Source organism: Panthera pardus, unplaced genomic scaffold (genome assembly GCF_024362965.1).
Source record: "Panthera pardus isolate Hobbes unplaced genomic scaffold, ASM2436296v1 HiC_scaffold_10, whole genome shotgun sequence".
In the NCBI taxonomy this organism is placed as follows: domain Eukaryota; kingdom Metazoa; phylum Chordata; class Mammalia; order Carnivora; family Felidae; genus Panthera; species Panthera pardus.
In genome coordinates, this window is record NW_026526655.1 from 109624973 (window position 1) to 109645395 (window position 20423).

The window sequence follows — 20423 nt, forward strand, 5'->3', positions numbered from 1 at the left end:
AAAAGAAATTCACGAATAGGTGGACCCACACAGTTCAAACCTGTGTTGTTCAAGGATCAACTGCACATGTGTGTGTGTTTCTTACTGACCGATTAAATAAAGTGATCTTTAAATGTGGGCCACAACCCAGTGTTTACAGAATCAGACCTCTGGATACGCTATGCAGTACAAAGTTGTAGGCACTCTCATAATTTGAAACATCTCTGCCAACTGCTTTTGTCTCACGTCATGCACTTCCTTTACGTACCTGCTCCCTGAAAACAGTTGGGTTTCTGAGTTTTAAAAAAAGAGTTTAACAGAGTTACAGATTATCAAAGCTCATCTTGGGCTCTCTTCTTCCCTCTTCTTACACTCTCCCTAGATAGTGACACCTACCCCGATGGCTTTAAATATGATCTCAACATAAAGCATATCACCATCACACCTAATTTGAGTGTTTCCTAAATATACGTCTTAAGCATATTATATAAAGTAACTCATTTATAATTCTTACAAAATTCCTGAGTTGGACACTATTATTATCCTCCTTAAAAATGAGGAACTAAGGCACAGAGAGATTATATGTCTTGACCAAGGTCACAATGATGCCCAAATTTGCACCAGGCCATCTGGTGTCAGAGCCCCTACTCTCAACTGCTATACTCTAATGCCTGTGTTCTATATATGTATGTTCCTCTGTATGAAAGGTCTCATTTTTATGATCATTTGAACTTTATTGATTCTGGAACCATGACAGATGAGCTACCCACTTGTGAAGACCTGAACATCGGTCAGAATATCGACAGAGTCAGTGAAAAAGCAGAATTGCTTTCCTAAGATATTTTAAAGGTAGACGTATTAATTTAAATGTTAAATTTCTTAAATCATATCACCTGTTTCATTTAGATTCACAAAAAAAAATAACTGTATGCTTAAAAAATACTTCATCACTTACCTTTGATATCTCTATGAACAATCATATTACTGTGCAAATAGTGTACACCCTCCAGAATCTGACGGGTGTATTTCCTAGTCACATTCTCAGTAAGAGCTCCATATGCTTTTAGTTGGTCCTTAATTGAACCCTAAAAGGGGAAAAAACAAAAAAACAAAAAAAACTATGGTATGGTTTGAAATGAAAACCACTATTAAATATTTTTAAAAGGATCTTTAGTTCATGACTAGGAGGCCTTAGTTGGAGAGTACATTAAGGACATTATATGCCATCTAATTAACATAAATTCTACTACATTTCCTGACTCAAACCCTGGAAAAGTATGGTCACAGCTGAAAGAAGCCTTTTAACAGTATTTTTTGACTGATGCCCTTGTTTCCATGACTATGTTGGTTCTAACGATCTACTGTTCTTGCAATTGTGTTTTTTAGAATCTTCCTTTTTTGGGAGGGCAGGGTGCCTGGTTAACTCAGTTGGTTAAGCTTCTGACTCTTGATTTCAGCTCAGGTCATGATCTCACAGTCTGCTGGATTGAGCCCTGCATTGGGCTCTGCACTCACTGTGCAGAACCTCTTGGGATTCTCTCTCTCCCTTTCTCTCTGTTCCTCCCCCAATCATGCTCTAAATTAAAAACAATAAATAAATAAATAAATAAATAAATAAATAAATAAATAAATAAATAAATAAATCTTGCACTCTTTGCCCTGAATATACTTTTGTTTTTCTTACTTGCTCTTTTCTATATGCTCTACTTGAATCTTATTTGTTTGATAGCTGCTAATTTACTTCTCAGGAGAAAGAATGGGTAAGTTTTTCTTTTGTATACATACTCAACATTCTAGTTCAAAATATGTGAAAATATACTAAAGAAGAATTTCAAATTTTCTTATATGTTTTTTAAAGCAAGATGAGGTGCCATTTCTGAGAATGCTGAATCACTGAGGTGAGACACTGGCACTTGAATTCTGAAAAAGCTTCCCTACTGATTGATTCCAATGTGCAAATTTGATGACTAATCACCACTTTAAAAGATAGGAATAAAATGTTTCTTGAAGGATAAAATCTATTCTGTATCCAAATGTTTCTGCCTTTCCTTGAGTTTTGGCCAATGGTATACTTTGCCATAGGAAAATAGATTCTTAGACTTTACAGGTTTAACCATTTGCTTGTTTCCACTATTCATCAACAACATCTGGGGGGACCGCAAGATGCAATTCTGCTGACCCAAATTTGCAAACACATTTGTGGAAAGCCTTAGGCAGCCAAGTACCTATACCTACAAGTCAACGTGGCTTTTTGTTCAGTCTACTTATTGTGTCTCTACTTGTAGTAATACCCAAAATAACATAGCTAGAACTGAGCTGTCCAAATAATAAGCCCCCAAATTACTTGTAGGCTGCAAACAAGTGACGGACTTAAGGCTCTTCTGGGCCTTGGGCAGCTGGGCCAGTAGCCTATAGCTGCTAACAGCTCCATCAGTGTAGTCTATTTACTCCTGTGTACCAAAAACACAGTTATCTTCTTCGATGTGTACAAGTGGAATGAGTTGCAAAGTACTGTGAGTTAAAAACTGTGTGTGTGTGTGTGTGTGTGTGTGTGTGCACGCACGTGTGTGTAACAGAGAAATCAACTGCTAGCTGCTAGTCCAGATACTGAGAATAAAGTTATGGTTCTATTCCAAAAGCAGTTCTAGATCAACTAAGAAACAGAAGGCTACATTTGGGAAAACTGAAAAATGGGATGACAATCTTGGCAAAGTGTGAATTGAGGACACAAAGAGATCATCATGGCAAATTTGATGAGAGAATTATATAGCATCTTTCACAAACTTGGAGATTCAGTTAAGTCTAATAAAATCATATATGTCGAGCCCATTATATGCCATGGGCTTGGCATATGTGTAATTCATTTAAGATTGCTGATGAACTATGATTAATTTGGTAACATGATTTCACTGACAACCTATACTTTGAAGAGACAGCTGCCCTTACAAAACCAAGTGAAGTTAATGAGAAGCAGAATCTAACACCTCTTCCTGAATGGTCCTGGTTTAGTCTTAAGATTGCTAAACATATAAGGATCACCTGTCTCCACTTGCGATGCAAATCAGTCCCAGCCAATTAAATGGTTAATTTAAAGTTTATCTATTCTGAGAGAGTGCTCACAAACACATGTGTTGGGGAGGGGCAGAGAGTCTGCACTGTCGTGCAGAGCCGGACTTGGAGCTCAAGCTCAGGAACCATAAGATCATGACCTAAGCCGAAATCAAGAGTCGGATGCTCAACCAGCTGAGCCACCCAAGAGCCCCAACCATTTAATCTTATCTTCAACAATCAGGACCTCTATTCATGCTTATTCAGAATTATTTTCTATTTCCAATTTAAATACTTATTATACAAACAGCAATCAAAATGTGAATAAAAGAGAAAAATCTATCACAATTCCAACATGACACATTTTCATTTTTTAAGTTTCTCCTATCCTTGTCCAAATACAGGTACTTTTAAAACACCATCATCATTATTAAAAAGTATTTTATATTCTTTTTCTCTCTCTTACTGTAAGTACTTCCTCCAACTTTGCAACATAGCCTTCACAATTTTAACATATTCTCTTGACAGCACCATAGTAATTTAATTCTACCGTGGGCACTCATTTTCCATCACAGACAATACTAAAATAAATATACACAACTTTTTCCTTCTTTTGGATTACTTCTGTAGAATGAATTTCTGTGAAATTACCAGTCCAAAAGTCTTCAAAGTCTTGAAGATTTCTATGGCATTTAAATACATCCCACCAATTTGTTTTCCAAAGGAACTAAAAAAAAACCCAACTAATTTATACTATCAACAGAATCTTTGAAAATACAAAGTAGCAATGAGTAACAACAGTGTCTCTATAAACAATTATTCATGATGATAAGAAAGTAAAGTTTACTGCTGCTCTTGTGAAACAGGATGATTAAAACCATTACTATCAGATACTGGTCAACAGTTTTACTGATCCATAAGCTCAAACTGTAAATTTGTACATTAAACATATACACTTTTAATAAACAATCCACTTAGAGACCCATAAATCAAATGTTTTTCCTAATATATATTACCTGTTAAAGTACACGAAAGCATGTGTTTAAAAAAACTTTTTAAATGTTTATTCATTTTTGAGAGAGACAGAGACAGAACACAAGCAGGGGAGGGGCAAAGAGAGAAGGAGATACAGAATCCAAAGCAGGTTCCAGGCTCTGAGCTGTCAGCCCAGAGCCCAACACGGGGCTCAAACCCATGAACTCTGAGATCATTACCTGAGCCAAAGTCAGACGCTGAACTAACTGAGCCACCCAGGCGCCCTGAATGCATGTATTTTTAAAAGAGTAAATGTACCACCATCTTGAAAAACATTAATATTAAAATGTGCCCTACAACCCTACAAATATTAAAAATTACATACAAGGAATAACAGTTTGCAAGTCACATTTTGCAATTTCTATTGAAACTACTGACTCAGGCAATGATTACCAATCCATGTTAAAAACATTAGGTAGATGACTGAAAAGGAACTGGATGTTATTTTTATTTTTATTTTTTAGTTTATTTATCTTGAGAGAGCACATGAGCACGAGTGGGGTAGGGACAGAGAAAGGGAGAGAGAGAGAGAATCCCCAAGCAGGCTCTGCACAGGCACTGAGGAGCCCCACATGAGACTTGCACTCACCAATTGTGAGATCATGACCTGAGCTGAAACCAAGAGTTGGACAGTCAACTGACTGAACCACCCAGGCACCCCAGGAACTGGATATTCTTATGCACCATTGCTAATAGCTCAGGTTACTTTCTGGTCTTCAGGAATAAACAAAATCTTACACCAGAGAAATATGGATGTCAATCATCCTAATCTAACACTCAATCTTAGCATCATTAATAGAGGAACAACCAGAAATTGTAGGTCTCCTAATGGGATGCAACATGAAATGCACAGTATCATCTATGATGCATTCTAATAAAAAATGCCACATCTTAAACCTAATTTAGATATTAAATCTAACTTACAGGAAATAAGAAGATAAAGGAACAAATTAAACACCACTATGCGGATGCTGTCAACAGAGCACCTAGTCTCTTTGTCAAACCTATGCCATGTAAAAATGTTCTAGATTAAAAAAGAAGTAAGGGGCATAACAGTTCAATGTAATGTGCAGTCCTGGGCTGGATCCTGGTTTGTATAAACCAGCTATTATGGTTATTTTAAGATCATTTAGGGAAATCTGAGTGTGGACTGCTATGGCATGTAAACCTATTTTAGTATACCTCAACACTGTCTAAAAAAATGAGTTCATAAATGAAAACAAAATAAAATTACATTACCCAGCAATAATTTAAAACTTTCAAAATTTTCTAAAGTAGTTTAACATATTATAATCAAAGTTTTAGTTTTTCTTTCCTCATTGAAGACTTGAAAGAGAATATGTTTATTTTCAAAAGACGTACTAACTTACCCCTGGCATATATTCCATAAATATGGAAAGGGTTTTTTCCTGGGGATCCCTCAAACAGCCATAATACTGAACAATTCGCTCATGCAGCAAGTTTTTCAACAACTGAATTTCACACTCAAGTGCATTTACTTCCTGAAAGACAAAACTCACTGTTAAGTCTTTACAGCATTGCTAGTGAAAGCAAAACATTCGAACTTCATGGACCATCAAGGTGATTTCATTCTGAAATTTTTACTTCCCAAGGAATAAACATTTTAAAGTCTCTAAACAGTAATAGACCTTGAAGGTATACTAAAGCAACACTAAATCCGATCGGGAATATAACTGAGTACTAAAGAGAAAAAAAATTCACACTACAAAGCAGATAAATTATTGATTTGTTTCACAAATAATTTGTATTAAGGGAAAACAAAATATTCTATTGCGTTACATTTATTTAGTAAAAATGCTTCTTATAAATGTGACAAAGTAGCTTGCAGTGATTCTTACCTTGCTGGTCTCAGGGCTATCAGGGTCAAACTGAACTTGCTTAACAGCCAATTCTCTTCCTGTATCGACATCATAACAGAGGTAGACCCTGCCAAATGCTCCCTGGCCAAGAAGTTTGCCCAATCTCCAGTTGGTTGGAGCACGAGGTGCTAAAAAAGAATATTTTCTTAAAATGGAATACCCAGATGGCACACAAATGGTTAAGGACTAAATGAGTAAACTGCATTAGTGACATCCTTAATTGAGTATGTGTGGATATAAGGGAAAATCATTATCATCCAAATTCATAATGATCATCTTTGAAAATTTTTCTCCTCAATTTTCTAAGATTGTAAACCCAAACAAGGTTCATATATCCCCATGCCTTATGTTTTCCAAACAGATTATTTTTCCCTCAATTAAAAATATAATAGTATCTTTCACTCAATCTAAGGTACTGTGGACTGTCAAATGCACCATTCCTAAGCTTTATTGCAGCAATATTTGTAATTAGTCTTCCACCTGCTTACGATGTAGAAAGCTGGAGAGAGTATCACTCTCATTCTAACAAGAGAAAATCCTGAGAGCAGCAAGCAGCTGGAGCAGGAGCAAGGGTGGGAATACTACAGAAGATTAAAGATAAGAAGGACAGCAGACCTTCCTTCAATAAGTATACAAGTCAGAAGACAATGGAAAAAAATAGCTTTAAAGTGCTAAAAGGAAAAAAACTGTCCAGCATCCTGTATCAAAAAAAAAAAAAAGAAAAAGAAAAAGAAATATATATATATATATATCTCAGAAATAAAGGAGAGAAAAGACCTTTTTCAAACAAACTCTGAAAGAATTCATTGCCAGCAGACTTACATTACAAGAATGGTTTAAAGCAATTCTTCAGGCAGAAGGAATATGATATCCAACAGAATCTGGAATCTATATAACCTACAGTCTACAAAATCCTGGATTTACAGAAATAAAGTGATGGATATATGAAAGATATTCTTCTCTTATTTTTTATCAATTCAAAAACAATAGCTGTCTAAAGGACAAATAGCAACAATGTAGTGTAAAGTCACAGATGTAAAAGTAAAATACGACAACACTAGAACAAAAGGGATGAATGTGAAATATTCAAATGCTGCTGCAATAAATACCTTTGAGCACAAATCTTGGTATGCACTGCTTATGTGATAAAGTCCAAATATTCCACAATCTGGCCTTAGTTACCATTCTAGTCCTTTTCCTACTGTTTCAAGTAAGATACCCTTCACTTTAGCCAAAAATGAACTATTCCCCATTCTCAGAGCATGCCATGACCTCCTACACATATCACCTTCCGAGCTAGTGAATTCCTACTCACATTCAAGATCTAGATTAAGTACTATACAATAATCATTTCTCCACACAACATTCTCCCCATTAGACTACATTTTAGAGATCATATTTGGAATCTCAGTTGGGTACTCAACAAGGATATGTGGAATGAACGAATAAATGACAGACTGGTAACAATCTTACTAACTAGAGAGAAGGAAAGAATCAACTAAAGTAATTAGCAGTAACACTGTAGTTACACCTTATATTCCAACCACTTTTAGAAATACCCTTTATACCTTTTTTTGGGAAGTTGGGTCTCACCCTGAGGACTCGTTTGGTATTTATTCCTTTAAATATTGTAAAGTTCTGCAAAGGTTCTGCTAAACATTCACTGTGCCAATTTCTTTTACTTACAACGGCTGGGTGGGCTGATGTCCATTACAGTCAAAGTAGGATTGTCTATGTCACTTCCCCTTCTTCTTACTCGACTATCATCATATTCTGGGGTAAAGATACTGCTTCCACTACTAGTGCTTAAAGAGTGATCAGTAGGACTGAAACTCACAGGAGACCGGAAGCTGGTCCCCTGGGTCCTTCTAGCTCTTGGAAAAGTTTTACGACCTACAAAATCAAAACAGGATTACCTTACAACTTTTATTCATATGCTGTAATTCAAAGTATTTAAAATTTGTAACATGAGGAATAGAAGTCTGTCCTGTGAGTAGGCTAAGAAACTAAAATAGCAATGATTATTTGATTACATTTTTAACTTTTGTTTTTAATGTTTATTTTTGGGGGGGAGAGAGAGAGAGAGAGAGAGAGAGAGCGAGCACGCGCGCACAAGCAGGGGAGGGGCAGAGAGAGAGGGAGACACAGAATCCAAAGCAGACTCCAGGCTCTGAAGGCTCTAAGCAGTCAGCACAGAGCCCAATGTGGAGCTCGAACCCATGAACTGGGAGATCATGACCTCAGCTGAAGTCAGATGCTTAACTGACTGAGCCACCCAGGTGCCCCTTGTTTACATGTTTGAAACTTAAGAGTAGTATTTTTTTTTTTTAAGTTCAAGGAAATAGCCTTTTGAACAATGAATCATTAAGTAAAAAATGAAAATCAAGAGAAAAGAGGGGGAAAAAAGCAGAAATGAGAAAAGTGGGGCAAAAACAGGATCTGAATACAAATTCAATGTCTTTTGTAAAAACACACCCCCCCCCCACATTCATAAAATCACTGCACTCTCTCATTTCTGGATAAAAAGAAAAAAAACGTACTTTATTCTCATTTCCAATTATAAGAACAAAAGTTAGAAAATTTAGAAGTAGTATTTTTTTTCTTTGAAAAGGACAATGCAAGTATGAATTCCATCATCGAGGAATAATTTTCTAGTTAATATCAATTTTTTCTAAGTTTATTTATTTTGACATAGTATGTGTGCATGTATGAGTGGGGGAGGGGCAGAGAGAGGGAGAGACAATCCCAAGCAGGCTCTGTGCTGTCAGCATGCAGCCTGACACAGGGCTTGATCCCACAAACCATGAGATCATGACCTGAGCCGAAACTAAGAGAGTCGGACGCTTAACCAACTGAGCCACCCAGGCACCCCCAATATCATTTTTTAATTACAGTTTTTCTTTTAAGGGAAAGTTAAGTACTATGTGGTAAGCTGGCATAAACCTGTTATTGTTTTAGTTACCTAATTTCTTTCAAAAATTGGGTTTTTTTTGTTGATGGGGGGGTGGGAGGGAGGGGAGGGTAGGTGATGGGTATTGAGGAGGGCACCTTTTGGGATGAGCACTGGGTGTTGTATGGAAACCAATTTGACAATAAATTTCATATATTGGGGGGAAAAAAACCAAAAATTGGGTTTTTTTAATGTTTATTTTGAGAGAGACAGAGAAAGAGAGACAGAGAGACAGAGAGACAGAATGGGGGAGGGGCAGAGACAGAGGGAGACACAGAATCCAAAGCAGGATCTAGTCTCTAGGCTCTGAGCTGTCAGCACAGAGCCTGAGGCGGGGCTCAAACTCATGAACCATGAGATCGTGACCTGAGCCAGTCAGCTGCTCAACTGAGTCACCCAGGTGCCCTTCAAAAATGGTTTTAAGCAGAAAAACTAAGTGATTCAGGAAAAAAATTATCTCTAATGGTTTAACTATGAGATTTTAAAAATGTGATTTTGATTTTGATTATTTTTGAGATTTTTAACAAGCTGTTCTTGTAGTCTAGTTACAGAAGCTTACCATCATTATAGTCTTGATGGTGATATGAAACATGATACCTTCTTGGGTATGTGCCTCCTTTTCCAAATTTCTCAAAGATAGGGTTGTCATAGTCTATTGAGACATAAGAAAGTTATGTGTTATAAAAAAGTCAAATATCTCTAATAATAAAAAACACATTTACACATTTTTATTCATTTAAAAAAAAAACAACTCCCCTCTCCCTCCCAGTCAAAGCATTGTTTAATGACACAAATATTTAAACATTTAGAATACGGAGAGTCTAACCTGAAAATTCCTGATGATTATCTGGGTAGCTCTGTGCCCTAGGCATTCGTGATTTTGGATAGCTCTCTCTAAAAACAGAAAATGTCATGTTAAATGAAGAGAAAGTATGTAAATAAGACATTTAAAATATCTTTATGCAATATCAGTATCTGTAAGTATGTGTGCAAATTATACATATATATGAGGTGTATATATATATATAAATGTATGAATAAAGGAGCTCACTCTGAAATGTCAACATAACTGAAAAAGAGAGACTTCTTTTTAAACACTTACTTGGTGCAGGGAGGCAAAAGCCTAGCTTTAAAAATTAACCGATAGGGGAGCCTGGGTGGCTCAGTCAGTTGAGCGACCAACTTCGGCTCAGGTCATGATCTCATGGTTTGTGAGTTTGAGCCCCGCATCAGGCTCTGTGCTGACAGCTCAGAGCCTGGAGCCTGCTTCGGATTCTGTCTGTCTCTCTCTCTCTCTCTCTCTCTCTCTCTCTGCCCCTCCCCCATTCATGCTCTGTCTCTGTCTCAGAAATAAATAAACATAAAAAAATTTAAAAAATATATTAACCTATAGGGTATGGCAGTAAAAATGGTAAGTTTTGGAATTACAGATGTTGGCAAACACCTGTGTTTTAATCATAGCTCTACCACTTAATCAGCAATTGCAATCTTGGCAAATCACCTTTCTGAGATTTTCCACATCCATAAAAATGAGATAATTTCCAACTCATCAATGGTGTGTACATATATTGCTTAGGACAGTGTCTTTCAAATATTAAATGCTCAATATATAGCTTCCACATTACTATTTTCCTGAATTTCTTAAATGTTTCAGATATCTATCTTGAGGTAGACATGGGCACAAAGGTTTTATTTATACAGGTAAAAGAAAATTAAATGTGCATTTCCATACAGTATTCATTATTATTTTCAGAATTTGCTTCTAAAAAGAAATCCCAGAGGAGATCAAATAGGTAAAGATTTTACAGACTGTGTGCTACAGGATGACTTTGCCTGCTACATATGAACACTCTTATTGAGACCAGAAGAGAAGGAGCACTTGTAACTAAAAATCCACAGTTGCAACTTCACCCAGCTTGTATTTCTGAACAGCCATTTCACACAAAAGAAATGTACACTACTTAAATTTTAAATGACAGCCAACATTCTGGGCCACAATTACCAAAAAAGTAAGTTATCTATAACCTGGTGCCAGAATGAACATAATCCTAAACAGGTGAAAACAACTCAAGAAACCTCCAAAACCAAAGGTATTAATGAGAAATTTGATAGAAGTTTCACCAACATAGTTTTGTAAGTAAATGTACATTCTAAGTTTGCATTTAGCTTCAAACACAGTTTTGGCAAGCAGAAATACTGATAATATTATAATCAGGTATCATTTTACCCAATAAAGATACTGAGCCCCATGAGGTTAAGGGATTTGTTCAAACTGAAAAAATTCATTTGGCCTAAGTATGGACGAGTATCAATTACATTCCTCTGACATGCTATATATATGCATATGTACCCACATACATTAAAAAATAAAAACTACAATCCATATTACCCATCCAGAGGACTATCAAGTGATGGACAACTTCCAGAGCCAGAATTTTCAGGGCTGCTTAAAGACAATGGGTCCAGCATCTAGAAAAATAAAGAGTTCCTCCATGATTCAATGTGTACAACCAGAAGTTACTGGGTTTTTAAACAGTTTTATTGAGATATAATTCATGTAACATAAAATTCACCTATTAAAAGTGTACAATTTAATGGTTTTCAGTATACTGAGAGTTGTGCAACCCTCACCACTGTCGCAGAACACTTTCAGTACCCACAAGAAGATCCCATATCCAACAGCAGTCACCTCTCCCCAGAGTTACTAACTTTTTAATATTTTAAATGTAGTGGTCCCTTGTAGGTAGGCTACAACTTCAAAATATCCTAAGGGAAAAATATTTTCTCTATAAGATTATTAGCTAAATAAATAAAAAAGCTAAAAGATTTCACATAATTTTGCTTACTGAACACTGACTAAAGCCCCACTCAAATTGAGAATAATGACATTGTGGCTGCTACATTATTAAAACATTTACAATGTTTTAAAAAGTTGACAAACCTCAGCTTCACAAAGTTAAATATCTTTAGTTTCACTATATCTTTCTTTTCTTCTTTTTAAATTTTTTTTATGTTTGTTTATTTTTGAGAGAGACAGAGCATGAGCAGGGGAGGAACAGAGAGAGAAGGAGACACAGAATCTGAAACAGGCTCCATCCAGGCTCTGAGCTGTCAGCACAGAGCCTGACACAGGGTTTGAACTCATGAACTGTGAGATTGTGACCTGAGCTGGAAGTCAGACACTTAACTAACTGAGCCACCCAGGCACCCTTCACTATATGTTTCAAATGTTAATTAAAAATCTGAATGTCAATCCCAGGATTACAAACAAATGCATTCATTTATTTATGGATGGGCAAAATAAGAAAACCAGCTTTATTCCAGCTTTGTTTATACATGAATGCACACAGGCACATGTAAGTTAGTGGGCATTATCCTATATTCTTTTACTATTTTGTTCACTTAAGGAAGACATGGGAGAAGAGGTCTCTCCCTCCCTCTCTCTCTCTCCCTCTCTGTCTCTCTGTCTCTCTCTGTCTCTCTCTCTCTCTTTCACACACACACACACACACACACACACACACACACACACACACACAGAGGATACCTGCCAAACCACACAAATCCTGACAACATCCCTTTAAGTGAAATGACAAACCACATCCAACTTTTGCTTACTTGGTCCATGCTCTCTGGAATGAATTCTCCTTCACTGTTGATACTGGTGAATGACCCATTCCGGGCAACCTGGTGTAATTCATCTGGAATGTATCCTGGGGGAGGGGAGCTTCTATCCCTACTAGTGGGACCTCAAAGGAAAAAAAGTTACATGATTTTATAAATATCAACTGGGAACTAATTTTTGTTTCAATTAAATATAAATACAGGATTTCAGTAACTACTGAAATCCAGTTTTTAAAACTTACAAGAACATTCATTTCTATAAATCTTCAAATGTTTTATACCTTTCTAAACTCCCACCCTATTATAATTATTAACCTCACTGTAATATTCATTTATTCTTATTAGATGGTATGTTCTTCTAACTGCTGACAACTGCGCTATGGGGCTGATAATAAAGATTTTTAGATGCCATTGCTTCTGAACTTCCAAGGGTCACTTGTACCTAGATAGATGTTACCCTTTAACATAACTTATGGAAGGCATCATAATGTCGTGGAAAGAATGTGGACTTTATACCTCAGTTTAAAATCTCAGTTCTAGTTATTTACCAACTGTATTGTCTTTGGTAAAATTATCCAACCCCCACAAACCTGGTTCCTCATCTGTCAACATAAGACTAAATCCCTCCTCTCTTAGGGAACAGACTGGTGGTTGCCATAGGGGAGGTGGGCAGAGGGATGGGTGAAATAGGTGAAGAGGGTCAAGAGTACACTTATCTTCATGAGCACTAAGAAACACAGAGAACTGCTGAATCATTCTATCATACACCTGAAACTAACCTAACACTGTATGTTAATTATACTTGAATTTTAAAAATAGGTTAAAGAACTGAATAAAGCCAGCACTTAAGGTAAACAAAGAAAAAAAAAAAAAAGACAAAATCCCTCCTCTGCAAGGGTGTTGTAATGATAAAATTATTCACACTGAGTATGTGCTAGGCACATCTGGTTCCATAATGTTCTTTCCATTCCCTCTCCTTAATCTTTAAAACCCTAAAGTGAGATTACTTCTTAAGTCACTTAGGCCATATTAGAGTATTTTCAAATTAGAATCCTGAATTTTATTCTCAGGTACTTTAAAATTAGGTTTTATCACAAGCCATATTCCTGGCATTTAAATTTCTTCATAATTCAGAAAAGCAGAAAATCTAATATAGTTCACCTAGTTAATCACATCATTTCTTATGAGACAATAATCCATTTTATTTTTACCTGGTTTTATAGAAATAATGCTATGTTTATTAACACAGCTCTCGTTTCCTCCAAATATTCTGAAATTAAACTATTAAAAAAAAAGATATGGGGAGGTCATGTGGGCATTTAAGTTTTGGTCAGATTGAAAGCAAAAGGCTTTGCCTTATAAAAAGGGGTCACTGTAAGTATATGCTAGCATTTGTGAGCAAGGAGATAGGGAGAAAAAGAACAAAGTGATTACCAAAAGATTTGAACAGAACAGATAACTCTCTGCTTGACTCTAAAATAATCAGTAACTGAACTTTGAGCCAAGGGTTATTTAGGCTTTGTAATAGGTACAATGACATTATCCCTAATATTTTTACTCCTTCCATATACTCTTGTTTATAAAAGATCAATATACTCATTACTAAAAGGAGATAGGGAAGAAAAAAATGCTATGAAAGTCTCTTCATCTCCTTACTAGATAATTCATTTTTCTTTTTATTTATTTATTTTTATTAAAGTCTACTTGACACACAATGTTGTAACAGTTTCAGGTGTACAACATAATGATCTGACAGTTCTCATGCTCACCACTCTAAGTATAGTCAGTATCTGTCACCATATATTATTACAATATTATTGACTATATTCTCCATACTGGGCTTTTCATCTCCATGACTTATCTATTTTATAACTGCAAGTTTGTGCCTCTTAATCCCCTTCACCTATTTGGCCACCCTCTCAATCCCCTGACAATCACCAGTTTGTTCTCTGTATTTAAGAGTCTGGTTTTTTGTTTATTCATTTGCTCTGCTTTTCAGATTCTACATATAAATGAAATCATATGGTATCTTTCTCTAAGTTATTTCACTTAACGTAACACCCTCTAGGTCCACTGTGTTCTCACAAATGGCGTGATCTCATTCTTTTTGGTGGCTGAGTAATACAGCACTCTATATATACATATCCACATCTTCTTTATCCTTTATCTATCCATGGACACTTAGGTTGCAGCCATATCTTGGCTTTGTAAATACTAGTATAATAAACATAGGGATGCATATATTGTTTTGAATTAGCTTTTCTTCAAATTTCTTTGAATTTCATTTTACCAGCAGACACTGAAAAGATGCTCAACATCACTCATGACCAGGGAAATGAAAATCAAACCATGATGACATACTACCTTATACCTGTCAGAATGGCTAAATCAACAACCTAAGAAACAAGAGGTATTGATGAGGATGTGGAGAAAAAGGAACCCTCATCAACTGTCAGTGGAAATGTAAATTGATACCTTGGAAACAGTATGGAGGTCCAGCAAAAAAATTAAAAACAGAACTACCATATGACCCAGTAATTCCACTACTGGGTATTTATACCCAAAGAAAACCCTTTTTTCTTAACTTTTATTGGTAATGGGTATGCCAACACACTCTTGGTTGAGACCTCCACACTAGAATATACTCATCCCAAAGGTAGTTTTTCCTCTAGCTATCTTTTATGAAAATAATTAAAGAGAATAATTATCAATAAATAAGGAAAAAAGATGGTGGTCATATCTATCAAAGCTATTCTAGGTTTAAAGAGGTACCAATAAAAACCAACAATTTTCTACATTATAATTTCCAGCTTCTTCTTATGCTAGCACTGAACTCAAATAAGAATATTTACTAGTAGGACAAGATTGAGGTACTCAGTAGAGTTTTAATTCAAAATGAACTTAAAATGTTAATTTAAGTAGAGCATTCAGCTTGTTCTAATGCAACTACAGTGACTGGCAATTTTTACTTTAAAATGATACATACTGTAATGTGATAAGAAAAGGGAATGAAGAAAGAAATGTAGGTTTAATAACAGTCATGTTTTCTAGTTTGAAAAGCAAAATGTTCTTTAAAAGTGTTTTCTCAACCTATTGCCACAAGAATCCCATGATTTAAAGATGAGAAGAACATTATTGGTCTCAAGTTAGAGAGATGGAATCTGAATTCAGGTATTCCTAATGTTCCTTCACCCAAATTCTAAACCATATAAAAATATATCTGAATAAAGATAAACAATTTCTATTTTGCTTGTATATCATCGCTGCTGCTCACATTTCCAGCATTTCTGAAACCAAAAGTAGGACTTATGTAAGACAGATACTTAGAAGGAAGTAGTTAAGTAGCTTCTTCTGGGGGGCCAAAACAAAAGATCACTAACGGATATATGGGGGTTGGCCCATATGCCAATTTAATCTCTTCTTGTGTTATTAACAATCCTTTTCTGTTACCAGTCTTGGAGTCCCAACCATATCTCTCATTTTGTCCCACCCTCCTGCTTCCTCCCTCTCCATTCATCTGTTTCACTTCCTCCTCTACTTTTCCCTTTCAAGTCCATACCTCACATATGTTTTCATGTTGTCACATTCACTGCCCTGTTAAAATATATTTATACCAGTGGTTTTTGAGCAATGTAATGCTTTTATCATATAAAAATGCAGATTATTAATGTTTTATGCTACCTGAAGGAGATCCACAGAACTGGGGAGTTCAGAGCACCTCTGCCTCACCCTTGCCTCTCTAATAGGCCTCCTTCAAACAGCACACGGGATCCATTCTGCTTTGTACCACAAGCTTAATTTTAATAGTCTATTATTAATGATGAATAATGAATACTAAAAAAAAAACAATCTGGAAACTCTTAGCACTGCATTTGATAGTACTGCAATAACTAAAACTTAGAGAAAGGCTTATGAACTTAGTCCATCCATTAATTTTAATATATTGGAATTACTTCTTTTAATTTCTTCTCTCTGGTTATTTTTATAATTAAAATAACTAGAGGTTTTATTTAAATTTGTTAAATATTAAAATATCCTAAGTATATAAAGAAAAAATATTTAAGCTTGAGATTGCTAATCTTACAACACTTGATGTAACTTTTGAAGGGACATAAGAAACTAGAACACAGGTACCTGGGAAAAATTACAGAGTACAGGGACAGGCTGCTATTTATCAGGGTTATGTTTAGGTGCTGGCCTACATTAAAGGATGAAGAAGAAACTGAGAAATTGTCCATTTTATGGTTCGGACACTATCATTCTTACCTATTATAGAAAGCCGTTTTTTTCTCTCTGCTCCAAATACTGTGTTATCCAAATCTTCTAGTGATGGCAATGGTTCTAAATTAGCAGCCTATAAGGAAAGGGGATGATTAATACTATTCTTCCCCTTTTGGGGCTTTAAACAGAATCCTTTCCCCCACCAAATACAACCTAGATATTCTACACTGTTTGTAGGTCTTATCAAATCTATTCTTTGAAACTTTATTTCCAGCATAAATTTTCCCAAGTTCTCAGTACTTCTATTAGTTCCATATGTACAGTATATTATACTTACTTATAATTTTGGCTACATGGTTTTGAGGAGCAAGGATATAAAACTATAGCAATTACATTATGTAAGTTTACATTTCATTATATTGAAAATATATCAATGATTATAGAATGTAACTATGTTTCATATTTCACAGGCACAAATCCTATAATCCTTACTGAAAGATGTCTCGATGCGTACCTGTGTACTTCCGTTTATTACAAGTAATATCTTGAGGCTCTTCATATGAATACTACGATCCAGCAGCTCCACAGCTTTGTCCAAGTCATCTTGGGTAGTTAATGGAATTACCAACTGAACAGAAGGGAACATAATGAATCATGCAACCATCTCACCGGGTGAAGTCCTTTCAGGACCATCTTCATTACTATGGAATTATAAATTTCAAAATACCCTGGCTCTTTGTCAGTATAATGAAATTCTGAATGAATAGATGTATCTAAATTGTTTCACTCTTCCCATCCTGCCACCACTAAAATCATAAGACTGAATATGGACAAAAAATTTTTTTGCTTTAATCATCATTAAATTCTTCTAAAAAACACATTTAAAGGTTAAAGATTAATTTTCTAGGATATTTCCATAATGTTGCAAAATGTAAAGTATAGTATCTTTACCCCAAAACAGCATTAAGGAGCACACACAAAAACTACATACAATACTATCCTTCATCTGCATTGATGAAACTCTCAGGTTTTTCTCTATAGTCATACTACCACGGATTTGCATTCTCCAGATTTGCATACCTACAGTGAGTATCACCATCCCAAACACAATGAGCATCTGTAGCAGCTGCCATGGAGGGACCACTAACAATGTACCTGCAATCTACAGTCCACCTTGGGCTCCCTCTGATCCTGGTGACTACACCAGCAATAAATCAGCTAAATGGGTCAGCCATCCATAGTAAACTCTAAATGTGGAAATCTGCTTTCATTAGCAGATTGGATCCTCTTATGGATCAGACATTATAAAGGACAAAAAGCCTCTGAAAGGTCTATGAGAAAGCATGATTCACACAACTTAAGAAAATCAAATACTCTTTTCTTTTTTAAAAAAAATGTAAACTGGGGCGCCTGGGTGGCTCAGTCGGTTGAGCGGCCGACTTCGGCTCAGGTCACGATCTCACGGTCCGGGAGTTCGAGCCCCGTGTCGGGCTCTGGGCTGATGGCTCAGAGCCTGGAGCCTGCTTCCGATTCTGTGTCTCCCTCTCTCTCTGACCCTCCCCCGTTCATGCTCTGTCTCTCTCTGTCTCAAAAATAAATAAATGTTAAAAAAAAAAAAATTAAAAAAAAAAAATGTAAACTTAATCGCTTAGGACAACTGTCAATAATCTTCAAAGTATATTCCATTTCACTGAAAGGACAGAATAAAAATAAATGAACCTATTGCACACTTGTTACCTTGCTCTAATTAAGTACAGTATAGAAGCCATTCAAATGTAAAGGCCTAGTTAGTTTGGGGTCCTCTACAGTATGAATGCCTTGAGGACAGAGGCACTAATAACTGACACAGAGAATGCATGGCAACTACTTGGTAAATACTGTTTAATGCATATCATATGGCAAAAGCATCATCTGTACCCAAACCCACAAGCTGACATGGTGTGCACTCTCTGCAGATTTCTTTATGGAAAAAAGCCATTGTTTTAATAAAGGCTTCCAAACACAAATAATGTGGATTCCAGACTAACGTGATTTCCACCGTACAATCCGCTTAAATTTACTTAATAGGTACTTGAAATTATATTCCCAATATCTGTTTGTAGCTACTTTAGTAGTTTTGTACTATTCCAACTTACCTACTATAACCAGGCCTTTTTTTCCTCTATGAGAATTTTTTTTTCTAATAAAAAAAGAATATTAACTGTTTGGTATCACAGAATAAGCATAAATGAAAAAGAATATCCTTTTATTTTCCTATTGATTATGAACCATATTGGTACATCTTGTTCCTATCTTTTGTATTCTTTTTAATTATATTTTAAGCACTAGAAAACATTTTAAAGCAAAGATGATTTTTTTTTCCAGTTTTTCATTTGAGGGGAAAACCTGAATATTTACTTTTACTATACATTTATTGATAATTGGATCGCTTACTTCTCCAAGACACTGTTGCTTCTGGGGAGAAAAGACACTAGTTTAAATCACAATAACAAAATATTAACATAAATGATTTTGTTGTTCTTCAGTTTACTAATGTGAAATCTGGGCATTGTGGAGGAGTATATATATTGGCAGCTTGGGCTACTGCCTATGGTTCTCATGTGATCCCTTGTATGTTCTAAAGTCACCTATTACCAATTTTAAAATGAGGACTAAGAGTTAATAACAAATCCCAGCTTATCTAAATTATATTAAATACATTACACAATGTTTTCCTGCTTAGTGAATTCATTTCAGCCTCAGTCATGAAATCTACTTCCCTCTGTCTTAATACTGATACATCAGTTGTGGGTTAATGTAAATCCTTCCCAAAAACTCAAAATTAGGTCCTGAAGCCCATGCAATAGAACCTAAATTTAAAAGAAGTGATTTATTTGCCTGACTTTGCACAGTGACACATGATAATAGTCCATAGAAAGGTTTTCTTCCTCTAACCATCTAAAATGGGAAAGATCTGGGGCACATGGGTGGCTCAGCTGGTTAAGCTTCCGCCTCTTGATTTCAACTCAGATCATGATCTCATGGTTTGTTCAAGATCGAGCCCCTCATCAGGCTCTGCACTGGCAGCGCACAGCCTGCTTGGGATTCTCTCTCTACTCTCTCTTTCTGCCCCTCCACAGCACTTTCTCAAAATAAACACTTAAAAAAGAGAGAGAGAAAGATCTTAGAAAATCCACTTTCCTTGCCTGCACACCTTCACATCTATCTCCCGTGGCAATACACACACACACACACACACACACACATGACAACACACATGCTTGACACTATTAGATAAAGAGGAGCCCAACTAACAGAGCCAACCAATCACAGCTTAAATCTCATTGTTTTGAGTCTGGCAAACTAGAAGTTTACAGAATAATGGTTCTTTTAGAACACAGGGATTTATACTAGAAAAAAAATATCTATAGAACTGGAATAACAAGCAGTATAAATGAGTTTTTTGCTTGTCCATACGTCCACAAAACTAATAGACCTTATAAGCTTTTCCCTAGTACCCTCAGTATTGAGGGGCATGCATTGGGTTTGTCATGATGTGAATCAGGACATGGTTAACTCACAGAATCACAGTCTCAAAAGAATCTCTTAGTTGTGAGAAATTTTAAACAACGTGATCTTACCCTACTTAATGTCTCTTCTACCACATTCCTGCCAAGAGGCCACCCAGATATAATGGCAGAACCACT

General features: G+C 35.9%; 1 protein-coding gene across 2 annotated transcripts in view; it reads right to left on the reverse strand.

Moving 5' to 3' along the window:
- Window positions 1-20423, reverse strand: part of MAP3K2 (mitogen-activated protein kinase kinase kinase 2) — a 101997-nt gene that overhangs the window by 15382 nt on the left and 66192 nt on the right. Inside the window, exons 1-11 of one of the 2 annotated variants that reach the window (XM_053910011.1) lie at window positions 18873-19034; window positions 17252-17365; window positions 16783-16870; window positions 12511-12641; window positions 11282-11361; window positions 9719-9786; window positions 9452-9544; window positions 7629-7835; window positions 5922-6070; window positions 5433-5564; window positions 935-1064 (exon numbers count right to left, since the gene is read on the reverse strand). In XM_053910011.1, coding sequence (XP_053765986.1) covers window positions 935-1064; window positions 5433-5564; window positions 5922-6070; window positions 7629-7835; window positions 9452-9544; window positions 9719-9786; window positions 11282-11361; window positions 12511-12641; window positions 16783-16870; window positions 17252-17296 — 1123 coding nt within the window. In that variant the 5' untranslated portion in view covers window positions 17297-17365; window positions 18873-19034. Of the gene's footprint in view, window positions 1-934; window positions 1065-5432; window positions 5565-5921; window positions 6071-7628; window positions 7836-9451; window positions 9545-9718; window positions 9787-11281; window positions 11362-12510; window positions 12642-16782; window positions 16871-17251; window positions 17366-18872; window positions 19035-20423 lie in introns of those variants that run through there. The other variant, XM_019469448.2, reaches the window with a different exon arrangement.